The 21,299-nt window shown below is 45.5% G+C and overlaps 1 protein-coding gene across 6 annotated transcripts in view; it reads right to left on the bottom strand.

Moving 5' to 3' along the window:
* Nucleotides 1–21,299, bottom strand: part of CHCHD3 (coiled-coil-helix-coiled-coil-helix domain containing 3) — a 146,275-nt gene that overhangs the window by 39,915 nt on the left and 85,061 nt on the right. For 3 of the 6 annotated variants that reach the window (XM_032687301.1, XM_032687302.1, XM_032687303.1), the window contains exons 5-6: nucleotides 21,029–21,043; nucleotides 20,203–20,286 (exon numbers count right to left, since the gene is read on the bottom strand). In XM_032687301.1, coding sequence (XP_032543192.1) covers nucleotides 20,203–20,286; nucleotides 21,029–21,043 — 99 coding nt within the window. The remainder of the gene's footprint in view (nucleotides 1–20,202; nucleotides 20,287–21,028; nucleotides 21,044–21,299) is intronic. The other 3 variants (XM_032687304.1, XM_032687305.1, XM_032687306.1) reach the window with 1 other exon arrangement.

Genomic DNA, 21,299 nt, shown 5'->3' with positions numbered 1-21,299 from the left:
AATTTGTTAACACTCTGAGCTGCCAAAGAAAATGAAAACCTTTGTGAGAAGGACAAATCTATTCAAAGTTCTTACAGCTATTCAGCCAAGCATCTAATCTGCATGTAATTGTAGCACTGCTGTTAATACAAATGTGCTCAATCTCGGAGGTGCACGTGGGAATGCACCACTGTATTTATGTCTCCCACCAAAGACAAGATGCCTCATCTAAATTATGCCTATTTATTTGCCTTCTCATCTCTCTGTTACACGTTTTAAATTATATTCACCTCGAGAATGAAAATTGGGTGTTATTTCTCCACGTACCAAAGAAAATTTTGCCCCCCCCCCAAAAAAAAAAAATGGCAGAAGAACGTGCCAAGTCTTTGAGGCACAGAGGAATGGGAATTGCTGCTGCCAGGGGTGATGCCCGAGAAATATAAGCTGGGAAATCCCTTCTCTTGGTGGCATCAGGTACAGATGGCAGTGCAAGAATTAGGATGATAAATTCCTGCTGCTGGTTGTTTTCATGGAGTTAATTATGGGCCGCTTGGGCCGAGTAAAAGCCACACCACGGGGCACCACAGCGGCTCACAAGCAAAGCAGGATCAGCATGAGCCTGGAATCCTGGAATCCTACAACAGTTTGGGTTAGAAGGGACCTTGAAGATTATCCAGTTCCAACCTCCTGCCATGGGCAGGGAGACCTTCAGCTAGACCAGGTTGCCCAGGAATGGTTTATAAGGATAATCCACTATTTTATTCCAATATCCACAGGTTCATCATCATTTTAAAATACACAGGTTTGTTACAGCAGCACAAAGTCAACTTAGTTTAAGTCTTCTGTTACATTCATTCACAGCTGCATGAAAAACCAAGTCCAGAGGTGTTGGAGACTCAAGAGAAGATAATTTGAGGTTACCCAGGAAGCTGTTTTGGTAAAATTGTGCCAGAGACGGTGCTGAGACCAAGGCAGTCCTTCTGTGCTCTACAGTCCAACATTTTAAGAGGAAAGTCTTAAAGTCAGAGAAATAATCTGGGAAACAACTTCCTTGTGAGGGGAAGAGGAGGGGCAGGCCCTGAGCTCTGCTCTGTGGGGACCAGGGACAGGACCCAGGGAATGGCCTGGAGTTGTGTCAGCGCAGGGTTAGGTTGGATTTTAGGAAAAGGTTCTTCCCCCAGAGGGTGGTTGGGCACTGCCCAGGCTCCCCAGGGCAGTGGGCACAACCCCAACGCTGCCAGAGCTCCAGGAGGGTTTGGATGATCCTCTGGGGCACAGGGGGGGACTCCTGGGTATGATCCTGTGCAGGGCTGAGGGTTGGACTCGATGGCCCTTGTGGGTCCCTTCCAGCTCTGCACATTCTGTGATTCTGTGAAAATCCCTTTAACCACCACTTGTTCCCAGCTCCTTCTGGTTTGCTTTCGGAGATCCCAGGAAAGTGGTCAAAAGAATAGGAAGAAATTACTTTTGTGACTTCTGGGTGAGAATTTGGTTGGATCATCAGGCTCTGCTTGGAGGTCAACTACAGCTGGAGTTCCTCAGGGCTGTTTGAGACCTTTATCAGTGCCCCAGAGATGGAGGGCATGGTAACCCAGAGCAGAGGAAGATCTGGAGGGACCCATCAGCAGCTTTAAAAGCCCTAAGAGAAGTTTCTCAACAAGATGGAGACAGGACCTTTACTGATGTGCAGTGACAGAGGTTGTAAATCAAAATCACACAGGTTCCAAACTGATAAAAGGAAAAATATTTCCCTCCAGGGATAATTAAGCAGAGGGACAGAGGTCCAAAAATGTGGTACCTCCAGCCTTGGAGGTCATCAAAGATCCAGCTGGACAAAGCCCTCAGCAATCTCATCTGTCTCAGTGCTGGTGCTGCTTGGACCTCCCAAGGCCCCTTTCAATCTGAACAACTCCATAAATATGTAAACTCAGAGTCAGGCCTAGATCTGGTATCAGAAGGAAAATCTCTTTTGGCTTGCAGATGTGCAACCTGCTCTGCAACTGCATGTGAAATTCAGCTTGTGGCAGGAGCCCAACATAAAGAATCACAATTTAGCTCCATCTTCTTGCAAATAAATGGTAAGTAGCTGGTTTAGCTCTGTTTATTAGATCTCCCCCCACCCCTGCTCCCTTAGATTGGCTGCCTTGGGCCATGATGAGTGCAGGATTACCATCTTTTGAAAAGCATAATGCTGCCACAAGGAACAGTTTTATGTGCCAGCCCTCGAGAGACAGTGAATAAAATTATTGAAAGAAATTCTCGAATATTCTGTCTCCTTCAATACAACAACCCTGAGAGCGGTGTCAGGGCCCAGGCTTCTTCCTGTCTCTCTGTCACAGCTTTAGGAAGTTTTGTCTGTGTTTTTCTGAGCTGGTTGTGGGATCTTTCCTGGGGGAACTGTCTCAGCATCGAGATTCGGGACCAAGTTTGATCAATGTTACCAAAGTCCTCACCTTGTGGGATTCTGACCTGCAGCATCCAAAGAGGGCAAATTTGGTGTTCAGAACCTCTCTAATATTTGCATTTGGTCAGACTAGATGTTTGGATGTTTATTTGGATTTAGAATACTCTAAATGCTGGTGTCGCTGTCAGGATGAGCAGGAGAGGAAAGAGGGGGATGTGGAGAGATCATCTCTCACTGTGCCAAGTTCATGATCCATGTCAAGCCACCCACGAGATATCGAGGCAGAAAGTCTTAGATCAACTGCCTGACAGCTGATGCTGCACAGCAAAAGCAAAAACCACATATAAATCACACTTTTTGGTGGTGATGAGGCCGTTGAAGTACTTCAGGGAGGGTCTCTCACAGCTGCTTTGAACACCATGTGAGCAGTGAGGAAACATCAGGACTGGAACAACGAGAATGCTGAGGATATAAAGAATTCTGTGGTGAAAAACAGTGTAGGGATTTCTTGGATGACTGATAAGCACCTGAATCCAGGAAAAGTACCTTTTACACTCCGAGCAGACTGAGAACTCTGCTCTTATTTAGTGAAGCGAGAAACGAAACGAGCTCGGAGCACGTTTAAATCAAACTAATGGGGGAGTTTTCCAGTGCTCTTCCAACAGTGGATCCCAGCAGAGCCATCCTGCTCAGAAGCTGCCTCCTGAAAAAGAAAAGCAGCCAAACCCAAGGCAGGTGAGCTTCTCCCCCAAAAACTTGCTGATACAAAACCCAGGAGCTGTGAAAGCGATTCAGCGTCTCAGCGTGGCACAGTGGGATTACTGGCACCAAATTACTGGAGTTAAAAAAAAAGGGGCTGCACTGCTCTCAATGAGGCAAAATCCACGAAATTCCTACAGCTGGATGACACACGAGGCCAAATAATTCACATGCAGATTTCCACAAACATTTGTAACTATGTTTTGTGACCTCTGAAGATGATTCCCACTATTCACCAGGTTCTTTTTCCTGCATCCTGTTTATTCCTCCCACCCATTCCAATCCCCCTCCTGCAGTGCTCCTTCAAGCTGGAGCTGTTATTCCACCTCCCAGCCATCCCACAGGTATTTAGTGTAAATTCTGTCCTACAGATGCTTATCCTTCATTATGTTTTATATGTTTGTCTTTACTTTCCCCTTCCATTTTAAGGGAACCCTGCACACCTGGATTTCTCCAGACATCCACAGCCTTCCACCTTTCCCTCAGCAGTCTGAACAGATTTTTAGTTGCTTCCTGTGTTACACTCATATGCACATGTCCATTTACTTTGGGAAACACTGGGAACTCAAAATTTCCCCTGGAAATCATCCCTGGAAGTGCTCAAGGCCAGGTTGGATGGGGCTTGGAGCAACCTGGGCTAGTGGAAGGTGTCCCTTCCCATGGCAGGGGGCTGGAATGAGATGATCTTTTAGGTCCCTTCCAAAACCTTTCTGTGATCTACAAAGACCCCATAATTTAGACCAACTTCTCTGCAGCAAATCCTCTGTTACACACTTATATTATGCCCCAAACAACCTCAAAATAACACATAACAACTGAGAGAGGAGTCACACGGAGGAGTTCTTTTCAAAATACCAGAAACCCAACCACAATCATTTGTAATTCTCCCTTCATTCCTCCCAGCAACAGGTCCAGCCAGATAAATAATCCCTCTGTATTGATTCCAGAGCTGCCTGAGAATATATGGAAGCACTTGTAAGGTTTGATTTTTGCATTTTATTTTATGTCACACATTATCAAGCATGAGAGCACTGAGAATGAACTTGATAGAGTCAATATTTTGACTCTTTTTTTTTCTCCCTCTGCAGTACAAAAGTGACTCTCAAAAGCTCCCACAGCTTTGATTTGGTCAAGTGTCTTAAACCCACTGTGGGAAAAACACCCCTTCTGCTGCTTATAAATTGTATTTATGGAACTGAAAGCTCCCATTTACCCAAATCTTCAAATTCTTAAAGCCTGGACAAGAAGAGAAGTAAAACACTGTCAGTAAACTCATGAAAATAGGTTCATGTGTCTAAAAAACTTTTCATTGCATCAATTAGTCAAGTGAAAACACATCAGATGTCCCCTCAAACATTGTCACTAAATCCTTCTTCTGTCAACCACTGGTAAAACTCTCACTTCAAAAATATTGCACGGTGCAAACACACAGAGCATTTTACACTCGATTTTCCAATCTAAAAGCACAGCTCTTGTGAGGATTTCCCAGGTTTTTATGAAGTTCTTTCAATTTTACAAGTATCTGAAATCATCTCCTGTCAGTTCACGGCTACAGTTCAAGGAACAAAATTCGCTGAAGCTTTCTGAATTTAAAAGGGTCGTTTTCAGCTTTTCAAAAAGCATTTAAACCCCTCCCCCTCCCCCCCCCAGCTTCTCCACATTTTCTAACAAAAGGAAGTCCAACCTCCACTATTATCCAATAATTCACCTCACCTCTAAACAGCCCTATTTTGTTTTGCTCAGTTGAGATCCTACTGGAAGGCTCCTCCTGCTCAGCTGCAGGAGTTCTTCCAAGTCACGAGCGTTCTTGCACGATGTTTTAAACATATAATTAGAGAAAGTTTCAAAAAATTAAGTGACAGCAGCAGCAGCAGCAAACTCTTCAGAAGGAAGGAGGCTCATGAAAGCTGTTTGAAAGGTGCCATGAACACAGTCTGGGCCGTGTTTGGTTGGCAAAGAATTATCTGGAAGCGCTGGATCAAAAAATACTGCTCTGCTATTAAAGGGACAAGGCAGCAAGGGTAGCAACAGTTTGTCCTATAAACACAGTAAGAGGAACAGATCCAGCTGCAGGGAATTACACCAAGGTGTTTAGAGTAAGGATAACAGAGATCTCCAGAGTCTGACACGCAGGGCAGGAATGGAACTCCCCGGAAAAGGAGCTCCTGGAGCTCTGATTTCACACTGTGGCTCTTCCTTTATTCCAAAAGAAGTGTTTTTTCCCCTTTATAAAATCACAGAATGGTTTGGGTTTGAAAAGACCTTCCAGATCATTGAGTTCCACCCCCTTGCCATGGGCAGGGACACCTTCCACTAGCCCAGGTTGCTCCAACCTGCCCTTGGACACTTCCAGGGATCCAGGGGACAGCTTCTCTGGCCAGGGACTTCCCATCCTCCCAGCCAGCAATTCCTTCCTAATATCCCATCCATCCCTGCCCTCTGGCACTGGGAAGCCATTCCCTGTGTCCTGTCCCTCCAGGCCTTGTCCCCAGTCCCTCTCCAGCTCTCCTGGAGCCCCTTTAGGCCCTGCAAAGAGCTCTCAGCTCTCCCTGGAGCCTTCTCTTCTCCAGGGGAACATTCCCAGCTCTCCCAGCCTGGTTCCAGAGCAGAGGGGCTCCAGCCCTTGGAGCAGCTCCAAAGCCTCTTCTGGACTCTCTCCAGTAGCTCCACATCCTTCAGGAATGTTGTTCCCAGGGCTGGAGGCAGCTCTGCAGGGGGGTCTCCCCTGAGGGGACAGAGGGGCAGAATCCCCTCCCCTCCTTACACTTCACAAAACCCCAGAGCTCCCAAAAATCACCATTTTGGCGTGTTGTGTTCACATCCAACATTTCCTGGGGAACACAAAGCTCCTGAAACTGAAACCCAGCGGGAGACGGGGACGAAGAAAGGAGCGGAAATCTCCGTATTATTGTCACAATCCCAAAAGCCACGTGCACATCCAGCCCCTAAAGCTGCTCTAAATCCCACAAAGGAGGGTTTGCCCAAACCTGATGCATGAGATATCACTCCCTAATATATATTTTTGTATCCTGTTTCACTGCACTGAACTGGAATCCACCTCAAACAGCGACCGCCCGGCACGAAAACCAACCATTCCCAGCCTTGAAAGTTGAGATCTGTTCAAAAATGCAACTGGAAAGGACACTTGTTAGACAATTTATGCCAGAAATGAGGAAATAAATCAGAATCACGCCTTCACATTTCCAGACACGTTGCTGAATAAAATGGTTAATGGAAGAGATGGCACATTTTCACTCGTTTCTCCAGGCAATAAATGGTGTGAGATATCTCCTTCCAGAGAATTTATCAGGGAATTCACTCTCTAGAATATATTTGGATGATTACATTGCTCTTCCCTGGCTTGGAGAAACTGAGGCAGTGAAAAAATGGTGAATTTTCCAAGGTTGGAATAACCTGGGACAGTGGAAGGTGTCCCTGGGGGTGGAATGAGATGATCTTTAAAGTGCCTTCCAACCCAAATCATTCTGTGATTCCACGATTCCAGGAATTCCTAAAATCCACAACAAGCCTGGCATGGACTCAGCTATGTGAGCTGGCACAGACCAACGCTTTAAAATTATCTGCAATGCTTTAAAAAATACATATGGGATCAAACAGCCAAAAATATTCTGTATTATTGTCTCAGTCTGCAGGACAAGGAATATCTTTGGGCTTTATGTTGGAAAAATATATAAACAGTAATTTTTGAAAAGGATCTTTGAACTGGATTAAAGTGGTACCAGATATGAAAAACGGTGCAATTTTATTAAGTGAAGACTTTAAAACAATTTTAATTATTTTCTGAGAATTAGGCACATGTTTGTACTCCTCTGTTATGGTTTATTTGAATTTGCTTCCTAATTACCACAGCTCTGTTTTTGGTGTTTTCCTGTGCCTAAATCCATATTCCTGTGGGATTAGGGTCCACAAAGGGTTAAACTGTCTGATATGGGGGGGGAAAATAAGATTTCCAGTGGCAGGAGAGCATCTCCTCCTTTCAAACACGTGACTATCTCTCCATATTTCAAAAGGAAAGGCCTTTTGAGGCTCAGCAATCTGCATGTGAATAGAGGTGTATTGAAAAATCTCAGCTCTGGGATAGAAACCTTTTTAGTTCCAAAGGTGTGAGATGAGGGAACTTTTAATTCTCCCTGACACACTTTATGGGGAGCTGAACCAGCCCCGAATTAGCATTTCTGTCCCCTCTCCCAGCTCTGCCACTTCTGGTTTTAACTGGGATATTACAGCAAGAGCCCTCCCACCTTTTTCAGACCTATGTCATTTCTGTTCTCACACACAGAGCCCATAAACAGGGGGGAAAAACAGGGAAATGGGAATAAAAAAAGAAGAAACTTCTGCCTTGGAAGTATCCACGTAAAAATGTCACGTTATTTCCTCAGGAAGGATCTCACAAACACAGAAACTCAGTGCCAGCTCCTTCACTCCTCCTGAAGGAACAGGGAGTCAGGGATTTTTAAGGAATCTGGGTAATGCCCAAGACAAATAGGTTTTGCTCCTTGAAGCAAAAACTTGGCTGGAAAGAAGTTGTCACAGGGCTCGTCACCGAGTCCAATGGATTTTATCTCTCCTATTTTCTCCAGTTTTCTTCCTACAAACCCTCCTGGTCATCTCCAATTTGAGTTCCTCCTCCCACCCCTTTAAAGTTGCTCTTTTAGTTTCTGAGGAGCTTCACAGAATACAGAAAAACACAGAATTTTGCATTTCTGCATTGAATTCTCCATGCAGGAAAAAAACCCCTCTTTGCTTCAGCTTTCACTCCCGTGGCAAAACCAGGTTAAAGCTGAGATCCGGGCCACAAATAATGGTATAAAAAGCTGGCAGATCTGTTTTCTTCTCTCTGCAGGGCTTAAAATGTGGTCACATCCTAAGATTTTGGTTCAGAGTGTCTGTGGCCAGGCTCTCCCTGATGTTAAGGATGTTGCCAGAACTGCTCCTGTGCAGTGCAAAGGCCTCCTGCCCATGCAAAGCACAACAAAATGAGGTGAAAAATAAGAAATACCAACCCCAGGACACGGCACAGAGCACAGATTTCCTCTCAAGAGTCGCCTGAAATGGATCTTTACACAAATTTTTCCCAAAATACAGCATTTTCTGTGCTTAGACAATGGAAACTGGATCAAATCCACTGCCTTTTTTTTCCTGTAACACGTCTACAAACAGTGAACCAGCAAAACCTCACGTGGAAAGAGCTGGGTCCGAATCTCAGCTTTCTGTTCACAAACCTAAACCAGCATCCCAAAATCCACCCAGATGGGAATGATCCATGACCAGCTCCGTGTCCCAGCAGCTCCTCTGGGCTCTCTCCCACCAGAGGCCAAGTTATGAAGAAATTGTTTGTCGGCTCAGATCGGATGGATCGTTTATTTCCCAAATTCCTTCCCCCATCATTTACTCATTAGACGCCTCCTCCCGATGTAAGGGGACATTTATTAGACTCTGTATTTATTGTGCTGGCAAACAGGAACATTCTGCAGCGTTTCCTGGGGATTCCTAATTTATCTATTGGTTACAGGGACTGAAGTATTTTTAGGGGCAGGAAAAATTAAAATATCACTCAGAGTGACAGCAGTGAAAACGAAGCCGGTGAGAGCCCGGGAAGGCTGTTTCTGTGATTCCAGGATTTCAGCCTTTAGGTTGACAAGACTATTTACCAAAAAAATAAATGCGGCACCATTTCACATAAACATTATTGTTTTCTAATGAGACAAAGGACTAACTAATGCTTAGGCAGAAAGGAGACTGTTTTCGTCTCATCATGGAAGTTTTTAGGTTGGAAAAGGCCTTTTAAGATCAAAGAGCCCAACCATCCCCTCAGCAGTGCCAAGGCCACCACTGACCATGTCCTCAAGTGCCACATCCACAGAGATTTGAAATCCCTCCAGGAATGGGGACTCCACCACTACCCTGGGCAGCTGTGCCAGGGCTGGACAGTTCTTTCCAGGAAGGAATTGTCCTTAATATCCAACCTGACCCTCCCCTGGCACAGCTTGAGGTCGTTCCCTCTCCTCCTGTCCCTTGTTCCCTGGGAGCAGAGCCCAAACCTCCCCGGTTCCCCCCTCCTGTCAGGGACTTGCAGAGCCAGAAAGTCCCCCCTGAGCCTCCTTTGCTCCAGGATGAGCCCCCCCAGCTCCCTCAGGAATTCTCCAGACCCTTCCCAGCTCCCTTCCCTTCCCTGCACACGCTCCAGCCCCTCCATGTCTCTCCTGTCTGAAGGGCCCAGAACTGCCCCCAGGATTCCAGAGGGGGCCTCCCCAGGTCCCAGCACAGGAAACAATCCCTGCCCTGCTCCTGCTGGACACACTATTCCTGATCCAATCCAGGGGCCATTGGCCTCCTGCCCCCCTGGGCTCATGTCCAGCCGCTCTCCTCAGCACCCCCAGGGCCTTTTCCAGCTCTCCAGCCCCTCTGGCCCAGCCTGGAGCTGCAGGGGGTTATTGTGACCCAAGGCCAGCACCCGGCATTGGCCTTGTGGAACCTGATCCCACTGTCCTCAGCTCATGGATCCAGCCTGGCCAGGTCCCTCTGCAGAGCCCTCCTGCCCTCCAGCACATCCAACACTCCCACCCGACTTGGTGTTGCTTTAAAGAGAAAGGACACTCAAATAATCTTTTCATGCACATCATGGCATTGATACTTGTTGAAATACATACATTAATTAGACACTACTTGGTTTGAAATGGAATTCCACAAAGCAGAGGGAACAACACAAGTGAAAATATGGACTGCTGTGTATTCCACTCTTCTTTTATGCCCAGTTTGCCCAAAATTAAAATCACAGGAATATTTAAGAAAGTATGAGAATATTTAAAAAATAGACAAGTTTAAGGGAAAATATTTCTGTCATATTCCGAGGAAATTGAAACAGACTAAAGGATTATTCCTGGGGAATTTTTCCACATAATATATAACAGGACACCCTCTAGAAGGTATCCTAAAAATGCAGTGTTTTACTTCTCAGAGGGTTCAATTTAGAGTTGCAGCGTTTTCTAAATATGTTACCACAACAGAGAAATCCAGCAAACTGTCTCCCTAAGTGTTGCTTTAATACAGAGTTAATTTAGTATAGGATTTGTTCCCAAACTTCAGCTTCTGAAGGGAAGATGGTGGGAGGAGGGAACAGACCCGGGTGAGGCGAAAGCTGCTTATTCATTAACTCCCCATATGTTAAACCAGTTTGCCATATCCTATGCAAAGAGATAAACACCGTTTTTAACATTCAGATGACAAAATTCCTTCAGTTTGTTCCATTTTGCTTTATTAAAAACTCTCTCTCGTGATCCTTTTCTTTGCTCCTCGAGGAGGGGAAGGGGGAGAACGCAGATGAAACCACACAAACTCAGAGCAGAGATGGGCACTGAGGGGGGTGAGACAACATTGAAAGGTTTATCTGGGATTCATGTGCATCCAGAAAAGTGAGTGGTGCTGGATGAATGACCTGCTTGGCCTCACTGGGATCCTTTTGTGGGACAGCCATCCCATGGGAGAGACACTCGCTCCCATTCCTCACAAACAGGCAGGTCCCTCTCCCTGTGATTCCCAATCCTGCCATCAGACAAGGAAAGCAATGGCAGAGGAAAAGCATTATCCAGCTATCCCTGTGGTTCCCAATCCTTCCATCAGACAAGGACAGCAACGGCAGAGGAAAAGCATTATCCAGCTCTCCCTGTGGTTCCCAATCCTTCCATCAGACAAGGACAGCAATGGCAGAGGAAAAGCACTATTCAGCTCTCCCTGTGATTCCCAATCCTTCCATCAGACAAGGAAAACAGTGGAAGAGGAAAAGCATTATCCAGTTCTCCTCAAAAGATGATTTCAGATATGGGAATGAAGAGGAGGGAAAGCAAAGGAGCTGCTTTTCGACCTCTCTGCTTCTCAGTTTGCTGGAAGCACAGACTGGTTTGGGTGGGAAAGGACATTAAAACCATCCAGTCCCACCCGTGCCATGGGCAGGGACACCTTCCACTATCCCAGCTTGCTCCAACCTGGCCTTGGACACATCCAGGATGGAGCATCCACAGCTTCTCTGGGCAACCTGTGCCAGGGCCTCCCCACCCCCACAGTGCAGAAACCCCCAGCACAGTTTATCCTCATCTGCTTTCCATTCCCAGGAATAACAGGAAAACGTGTCCAGACTTCCCAAGCACTGGGAACCAAGTGACTTAAACACAAACTGAAACACTCAGATGAAAATAATGATCAGTGATGACCAGTTATCATCGACTGTGAATAAATTCCTGTTCTTAAAGGACAGGAGGAGGGCAGGAGATGCTGATAATGATAACTGTGTCACTGAGGAAAAGTGAAAAAAAATACAACCAAAGCAGAGAGAATTTAAAAGCTGCAGGAAGAGAAATGGGGTTTAGAAATAAATCATCTTTCCAAACCTACATGATACTCAGATAAACACAAAGCACTGTATAAACAGTCAATTCCTGACAGATATTATTTCCATTTCTTTGGTCAGTAAATCCCCCATTAACTTCCAAAATCTGCAGGAGTTTGAATTTTACAGGTTTTGAGCATCCTCATTTCCAGTCAAAGTCTATTCCACCTCTCCAAGTAACTCTGCATAACTCAGAGAGCACAACTGCACCTCCAAAAATGCCTTGAGGAAACGTCAGTGCCAAAAATCCTGTAGGAAACAACACTGGGGCATCCCACAGGCAAAAAAAAAGGACACTTCAGGGTGAGTTTCAAAGAGCATTTTAGGCCAAAAAGCATAATGAAATATAGCAGGAACAGAGGAGGGAAAATATCAGAGTCTGTTCTGGTGAGCGATGGGAGAAAAATGTAGAAAACCAGAAGCTGCTCAGGAAAAAAGAGTTGTAAGAATGATGATGGGTTAGAGGGAGACCTCAGTGGAGGCAAGGGACAGGAAGAAAACTCAAATCTAAACTGTATCCCAAAAAGCACAGCTTATTTGAAAAGTCTTCAAAGATCACACCAGCCCTGGGGAACAACAGCAGGAGGACGTGGAGCTGCTGGAGAGAGTCCAGAGGAGGCCCCGGAGCTGCTCCAAGGGCTGGAGCCCCTCTGCTCTGGAGCCAGGCTGGGAGAGCTGGGAATGTTCCCCTGGAGAAGAGAAGGCTCCAGGGAGAGCTGAGAGCCCCTTGCAGGGCCTAAAGGGGCTCCAGGAGAGCTGGAGAGGGACTGGGGACAAGGGATGGAGGGACAGGACACAGGGAATGGCTTCCCAGTGCCAGAGGGCAGGGATAGATGGGATATTGGGAAGGAATTGCTGGCTGGGAGGGTGGGAGGCCCTGGCACAGTTTCCCAGAGAAGCTGTGGCTGCCCCTGGATCCCTGGAAGTGTCCCAGGCCAGGTTGGAGCAACCTGGGATGGTGGAAGGTGTCCCTGCCCATGGCAGGGGGGTGGAACTCGATCTTCAAGGTCCCTTCCAACCCAAACCACTCCATGATTCTATAAACACATCCCTGCTCCAGGACTCCGAGTTATCCACAATTCCATCACACCAAGACCTTCTGAAACTTCCTACAAACCAAAACCGTGGAATTACCCATCTTCTTCCCCAAACTAAAACTACCACAAATTAAAAACCTTCCTAAAACCCCTTGCATTGCTCACACTGGAGAAACAAACAAACAAACAAAAAAAAGACTGCAAACAACCTGCATGAAACCAGTGGTTACACATTAAAAGTTATCAGGAGTTTTCCTGCACAGGTTGAAAAAAAAAGCCTGGAATATTAGTTATGGCAGGTTTTGTTGTTCTCCATAAAGACACAGGCACACACAGAATGGAAAAATAATCTATACACAAACATTTAGAGCAACATCAATACCTCCTATTCAGCGTGGAACAACTCCTTATTTTGTTATTAAGCAGCATTTCAGCTCAGCTATTGATTGGAAATGTGATAGTGGAAGAGGAAACCGGAGCAGGGATTTTTTTTCCACGGCGAACACGAAACTCTGGCGCACTTTGGGTGCCCCGAGGGGCAAAAAAAATGTATGTGTTTAATAATAAACATCTCAGCTGCTTAGTCAGACATGGTAAATAGAAGATTATGAGCAGGGAAATGGTTGAGAAGGATGATTGTGGCTCAGCAAGATATGGAGGGAGAGAATTTAAGGCAGGACTCGGCGAAGGCTCCAGCCCAGCCTGTCACTCAGGGGGCACCTTTCAGGTACCATAATTGGGAGCAAGTTTTCCTAATCTCAACCTGCCAGGCAAGAAGCAAGTCAACAAAAGCTCTGTCCCCCCCCCCCCCAAACCAGAATGGAATTTGAAGAGAGGAATATTCTAATACTGGCAGGATCACAGGTCGGGCTGACAGCTTTATTGTGCTAAGCTGACAAAAACATTACGCTGAAAAGGGTGGTTTTCAGGAGGAAAAATGGAAATACAAAGCACTGGGAAAGTCTGATGAACTCCTGCTTTTATCTCCCTGGTGCAGCACACGAGCTGAGACACGGAAAAGTCTCTTGGCCCAAGCACAAAGAGGGGAAATTAATATATCTTGATTTTCTTCTTGGGTCTCCCACGGTAGCGGTTTGGGACTCGCTGTTGCAGCTGAATATCCACTGGAAAAAAGGAAAGGCACCACAAACTTCCCAGAAATAACACAATTCATTAGCAGTGATCTGATGTGGCACTCGGTGGAATGCATCAAATGGAAGCTGTAATGTATTTTATTGCTTCTATCAGAGAAGTGTTTGGAAATAGAGATAATGCACTGACAGGCTGTGTGAGTGTGCATATATATATATATTTATATATTTATTTGATACAGGGAGGGAAATAAAGAGGAATAGAGCCAGCCAGAGAGATAGAAACACGACAAAACCACCAAGAATGTATCGAAAATAGAAGCAGAATAGGAATCATGGAGCTATTTTCTCTCAACCCATGGATATTTAGAGACTGCTGGAGTAATTCCATGTGTTCAAAAGAATAAGAACACAAGGTTTGCTGAGCTTTCCCTACCTCAGGAAAGGCAAAATAATCTCCTGCTTTGCTGGATCCAGCCTGGAGTCTCCAAACACCTACATCCCTGCTCCTTGGCTTTGGAAGACTGAGGGAATGCAGCACGACTACGGGGAGAATAAACATGTTTGCTGTAGCAAATACAAACTCCTAAACACGAGAGGTGAGAGCAGAACCAGCCTCTGCTTAGGAAATTCTTGCTGATACAGTCATGGGAGCAAAAAGAGTAAACAGACTGATAACTGAAAACAAATAGAAACAAACAAAAAAAAACCCCCCACACCTCTTTAAATCACTAAATCACGTCTCAGGGAATGAAAATGTTTGTGGTTTATTATCCTGCTTCATAATAGTCCCCCTCTGTTATCTACATCTTGCAAAATACAGTTTACCAAGAAAAAAAAAAAGCCAGCAAACAGCTCCTGATTATTTAGTTGTTGAGATCTGAAAAGGTAAACAAGGCTCTGAAGCATCTGAACAAACGTGGAACTCGCTCTGTTGGCACCTGAGAGCTCCTGCTGATTCCAAACACCCCCAAAAAAGCCAATTCCTGGCTGGGAAGCTGCTCTTCAGCTCCTTCCTGAGCACTGGGGCTATCACTGCAAAGCATGTAGGGCCATTCTAAGCCTTGAATAGAAAGAGGGAGAGATCATTAAGTTATAATTTCCCCACACAATTGGTATAAGCATTTCCCACCAACAGGATTAGGCTGAATACAAGATCCCAGAATAAAGCTGCTCAGCAGCGAGGGTGGCAGTTTAGTGCCTGGTAAATTTGATTTCTCTGAAAATCCTGACACATCATAATAGCAAAATCCTATTTACTGTGGCAAGCAGGATGGATAATACCATTTAACACCTGGGAGAGGATGTGCCATCAGCTCAGAGCTTTGTGCTCCCTGTGCTCATCTTACCTTAAGGTTAATGCTCCTTGACAGCCCCCGACGTGGGAAGAAGAATCCCCAAATTAAGTGCTGAACTCAGGATTTGCAAATCCTTCTTCAGCACTGAAGTAGTGAGAAAGAGGGATGCAGATAAGTGTATCACAGTCCCCGAAGTTAATGTCTGTATTTCCAGGCTGGGAGCAGGCACTGAGCCCTGGGAGGAGCAGGAATCTCCCTTCCCAAAGGACACTCCAGCCCCCAGGGCCACGTGGAGATCAAGGAATGGGCAGAGGAGCATCAGGGAAGTAATTTGGACATTGTTAAACCAGCATCCAACCTAATACTGAAATTTCCAAATGCTAACAGAGTCACAGAATCATGGAATGCTTTGGCTTGGAAAAGACTTTTAAGATCATCGAGTCCTGCTTTTCCCCCAGCACTGCCAAGGTCACCACTGCCCCATGTCCCCAGGTGCCACATCCACAGGGCTTTTAAATCCCTCCAGGGATGGGGACTCTACCATTGCCCAGGGCAGCCTGTTCCAATGTTTGACCACCCTTTCCCTGCACAATTTTTCCCTGATATCCAACCCAAACCTTCCCTGGTGCAACTCAAGGCTGTTCCCTCTTGTCTTGCCCTTTGTTCCCTGGGAGTAGAGCCCAACCCCTCCTTGGCTCCAGTCTCCTTCCACGGATTTTTAGGGAGTCAGAAGGTCCCCCCTGAGCCTCCTTTCCTCCAGGCTGAGCCCCCCCAGCTCTCTCAGCCTCTCCAGGATAATCCCATCACCTCCCACCATCAGCATATTCACAGACTGCTCAACACTTGCTGCAAGTATTTCTAGGAAACTCTCAAGCACAGAAACTTGGCTCCAGTGAGAAATAACCCTGATTAATATGGGGATACATCTCTTGCTCATTCACACTGATAACCTAAGCAGTTGTGTCATACAGCAGTGTATTAAAATTAATTTCCTTCTGCTCCCATGACTTGGGGCATGATTCTCCTAATGATGCATATTAGCATGAGGAAGCAGAACAACAGGAAAAAAGAGCTGGGATTGCTGAAGGAAATTTGAACCAGGGAGTCCCATCAGTCTCAGAGACAGAGCACACACAGACACACCTCACTGAGAGTCTGTGTGATGCCAAAGCTGTCATGAGAAGCAGGAGAGGGTCGGGATTCCTTTGTTAAAAAATGGAGTAAAGCAAAAGTAACTGGGTGAAGGAACCCAGCTGCTCTCCAGACAAAAATGAGGGCACCATAAGCAGTAGTACCCTGACATTAGAGATGCAAAGATGCTCATGAAGGCTCTAAGTCACTGGGGCTTGGAAGTGACACTGAGTCAGTGAGACAAGGGAAGTGGAAGTGGAGGAGCTGAACAAAATAATGGACACAACAGGACAGAAGTGTGGGAGTGTGTGTGGATACACACCTGAGGATGCTGGAGAACAAAGCCACAGGGTTGTTCTTCCAGGTAACAAGATGCTCAATTTGCCCCAGATGTGACTTGTTCTCTTTTTCACTCTGCTCTTCTTCTGGAAAAATCAAATGGTTTAAAATACCACCAACACCCCCTTATCATCATGGAGTCACAGCATGGTTTGGGTTGAAGGGGACCTTAAAGACCATACAGTTCTACCCCCCTGCCATGGGCAGGGACACCTTCCACTAGCCCAGGCTGCTCCAACCTGGCCTTGGACACTTCCAGGGATCCAGGAGCAGCCCTGGACAACCTGTGCCAGGGCCTCCCCACCCTCCCAGCCAGCAATTCCTTCCCTATATCCCATCTAGCCCTGAACTCTGGCAGTGGGAAGCCATTCCCTGTGTCCTGTCCCTCCATCCCTTGTCCCAAATCCCTCTCCAGCTCTCCTGGAGCCCCTTTAGGCCCTGCAAGGGGCTCTCAGCTCTCCCTGGAGCCTTCTCTTCTCCAGGGGAACATTCCCAGCTCTCCCAGCCTGGCTCCAGAGCAGGGGGGCTCCAGCCCTTGGAGCAGCTCCAGGGCCTCCTCTGGATTTGCTCCAGCAGCTCCACATCCCTGTGCTGTTGTTCCCAGGGCTGGAGGCAGCTCTGCAGGGGGATCTCACAAGGGAAGAGGAGGAAAATCCTCCCCTGCCCTGCTGCCCTCCCTGTGGGATGAGCCCCAGACACAGGGGGGGTGTTGTGTTTCTGGGCTGCAATGAGTCATGTTGAGCTTCTCATCCACCAACCCCCCCGAGTCCTTCTCTGCAGGGCTGCTCTCCATCCATCCTCTGCCTGGATTTGTGGGATTTTTGGGATTGCCCTGACCCACGTGCAGGAGTTTGCACTGGGAAGTGAATCATTAGGACAGTGTTGGGCACACACAAGTCAGTGCTGTCACCACTCTGGTTCTTCACCATAACCAAGAAGCACCATCAGCCCGTAAGTGGGCAGCGAAAAACACAAATTTCCCTCCAAGCTTAATGTGTGAACACTTCAATAACACCTTCACATCTCAGTCAGTTATAGAGCATGGGAAGGCTGTTCTTTAACTCCTTTGTTCAAGTCCCTCACATTGCTTTGCTGCTGTGGAACATGTACTAACTAATAGCTGATGTGCTGTCCCTGACCTAGAAACACTGGCAGCTGTTCGGGGAATTGCTGGGTTTTGGGGAAGTATCAAAAGGTTTTTAGCACATAAACCAAATTTATGAACAGATATTCCCCCAGAGAACAGAACTGTTAATGTTTTAGTATCGCAGCTGTCACTGGTGCACAGTTATTCTGTCCTGTATTAATGCCCTGGAAAGGTTGAGCATCTTCTCTCAGTCACTGAAATATTTTATAATTGACAGACTTCATCTGGCACTGAATATGGATAATTTTCTCCATAAGGAGCACGCCAGGCTGACACTAATCTGTTCTGTTGTCATCTCCCTTTATTATCAACGTCTGCATTGTTTTTTCAGCAGCTCTGAAGAACACAAATAAGAAGCTCCTAATTGAAAAAGCTAAGTAATCAAAAAGCCAATTAATCATCGAGATGAGCTCTGACACCCGGTGATGCAACACACAGAAATACCACACAGGCACAGCTGAAGGGGTTTTAAAGTGTGCTCATTTGATGTGAGGATGATCTGAGAATGCAATTAGCATTCTCTGTCACAGGTGACAGACTCACACTGCACATTCCTCCAGCCTGACATTGCTCCTCCGAGCTCGGCTCCCTCCACACCTCCTGTTCTCATCTTCCCCCTGCTCTGACTCTGCACCTTCAGGACGAGTTTAGCAACAAATAATCAGCCTTCCACCATGCTCTGTGATTTCCAGGCCTTCCTGTTTTATTAAACCTCTATTTACCATCCCAGTTTTCAAAAATCCCAATCAGGAGCTCCCAGATGAACCTCAGCGACGGCTGCAGGCCCGGCCTTGGAGAAGGTGGAATTGCAGCATCCATGACCCCCCCTGCTTCTCCAGGTTTCCACTCTGTGATCTCCACATCCCTGAACAAGTTCCAGGTCACATTTGGAGCACAGAGTTCACCTCCTTTCAGAGTTGGAACAACTCCTTTTTTGTGTAGGAGACAGATGCTCGTGTACCCTGATACCAAACCAGATGACAACGCAAGGTAGAGGTTTTTTAGCTCACAAATAAAAAGTCAGAATGTAAAGGTAAGGCTTGGAATCACAAAAGCTCCACTCTGAAGACAGAGAAAACATCATCCACGGTGTAAGACAGGGAATTCTGAACCACCTGCTGTGGCCCTGGAGAATTCTAAGCCCAAGCAGATGGGCAAGGGGTGGCAGAGCTCACCTATCTCACAGTACTTGGGGGATGACACCCCAGGAGAACTCAAATAAAGTTATTTAAAGGTCCTTATCCCCCTTGCACACCACAATGACATATTTATGCACGTGTTAAAACATGATTCCACACTGGAAGTCTTCACTTCTCAGCAGCAAGAGAAGGCCCTGCACCAGCAACCTGCTCTAACATTAAAAATAACTAAGAATAAAACCTTATTTGCTGAACAGGACCTTCAGGAGGCAAAAGGAAAAGCTTTCAAAGATCCCTGGTTTATCACACACCCTTTGCCATGAATTTCTCCAGGTTTACTTGCACCACACACTAAGAGCACAGGTACAACCACCCCAAAAGGCACCAGTTTGGCTGAGAACCTGCAGGTGCTTTCCCCCCAAAACCAGCCAGTTAATTCAGAATAAGGAAGGTATTCTGTGGGTTTTGTTGTGAAAGATCTTAATCTGTAGCTGTTTAAATAATGCACCGATTTAGAACCATTAAACTAATTTCCCCTCATCCTTTCAAACTCTTTTTCATTGCCAAGAACATGGACTTCATTAATGTCATCTTCAAAAAGGCAGGACAAAGCACTGAGATGGTATCAGATATGTCCTCTATTTAAAATATTCATTAAGAGCAATTATACACACTGATAATTCATGCAACATGCTCCTCTCCCTAATCCATAAAAACAAGGGGGTCTCTCCCAGCCTGCTAAGCTGCATAAATGAATATGTATCTTGTTAATCATCCTCCAAACCAAAAATCCGAATTAATCAACAACAGATAAGCTCAAGAAGAAGGTAGAGGGGTATAGGGGGGGAAATGTGTTCAGGTTACAACCAACCTGGGAGCTGGCAAACGCTGACAGCAGCAATTATTTGAAATTAAGATCCTATAAAATAACACCCTATAAAGAACCAGAGTGTGAACAGCAATATGTTAAAGCACGTCCCACAGCCTGCCAGGGTGTTCTGTGCACTTGAATTCCAGGTTTACTGGGAGAAAAAGGGCTTTTTAAACATGCTATAAATTTGGAATTAACACTAAACTTGCTACGTCCTGACGGCTTTTGGGGGGATTACGAGCTCCACCCAAGGAAAGCAGAAATTCCCTCTGTCCTTCCACACTTCCCAAGGAATTTTAAGGCTGGTTGCTGAACATTTATTCACTTCCACAAGCCCTTCATCATTGGTAGAAAATAACCTCGTGATTTCATTTTTCTGGAGGTGATTCCTGTGACCGACGAACTCCCACGGCAAATGTGAGAACTCGGCAAAGAAAACAATATTCCCCCCATCAAACCTCCCATCTTGTCAATATTGAGCCAGAGACAGAAGCAGTTCAGACCAAAAAAAAAAGAGCTCCTCTGGCCACTGTTTTAATCTTTCTCTCCTTCAAAAGAACTGGCCAGAAAACTCCTCATAAAATGGCAAATAAAAGGCTTTACCCTCTCCTCGAGTCGAGCCAGCTGCTCTTTGTAGTAGGCATCGTGTTTCTTCAGCTCCCTGTCCTTCTCTTCCAGTTGCCTGGCCTAAAAAAAAAAAAAAAAGGCAGCAGAAAGTTAAAACTGAATCAAAGATATTGGCTATTGTGCTTTTTTTTCCCCCTTCCCTCCTCAACAGCTGTGCCAGAGTTTGGCCAAATGGATTTGGGAACGTCACAGAAACAGAACTGATGAGGCTGGGACTGATTTTTAATTCTTTTTATTGGAATGCACCTTGTGAACTTTGGGAAACTTAATTCTAAGCATGTGAATGTTTGGAAAGAACAATATCTGCCTAAAAGTACATCTAAGTGTTGGGTTTTTTTTTTTAATTAATAATTATTCCTCTGGAAACTCCTCAGTCGGTTAAATATCCACAAAGTAACTTGGAATCCTTTACCACTGGATCACTCCCATGTCCAATAACTTAAAATAATACAGAATAATTCTGAATATTTATGTTTTTGACACCAATCTAACTTGGGTGTTCACTTAAGACACGGTGCTTCCAGCAATTTGACACGTTTTTGGCTTTTCATCTGGAGAATTTCCCCACATCTTGTATTAAGGAGACTCATTAGGAATTATAAAAACACATTAAAACCCCCACATAGAGAAAAACATGCAAAGCTCTGAGTTCTCCAGTGAAAATACCAGAGAAGTGGGTTTGAACAAGCTCTGAAGCATTTAACAACTAAATGATCGACTCAAACACATTCCAGGTCCACAATTAATGCTAAAATCCAATTAAAACTTTGGATTTTCGGTTGTTCCTTCCTTAACTACTCACCTTTACTTCTATATCCTGAAGCATGTAAAAAAATGGAAAATTTAAAATTAAATTCATTATATATCTCACGGTGAACAGAAAGAGCACGAGAAGACCCCGAAACATGCACGTCATCATCTGTCATCCAGAAAAATGCTACTACCTGGAAATTGTTGGGGTTTTTTAATGCAAATTCACCAAAAACAGTCCAAAAAGCACAGCCAAATTCTATTTTTTATTACTTAATTATTTAATGTAAGTACAAATACGATTTAATTTAATTTTTCTTGGA

Source organism: Chiroxiphia lanceolata, chromosome 5 (genome assembly GCF_009829145.1).
Source record: "Chiroxiphia lanceolata isolate bChiLan1 chromosome 5, bChiLan1.pri, whole genome shotgun sequence".
Classification (NCBI taxonomy): Eukaryota; Metazoa; Chordata; class Aves; order Passeriformes; family Pipridae; genus Chiroxiphia; species Chiroxiphia lanceolata.
This window is presented reverse-complemented; position numbering and strand designations above follow the sequence as displayed.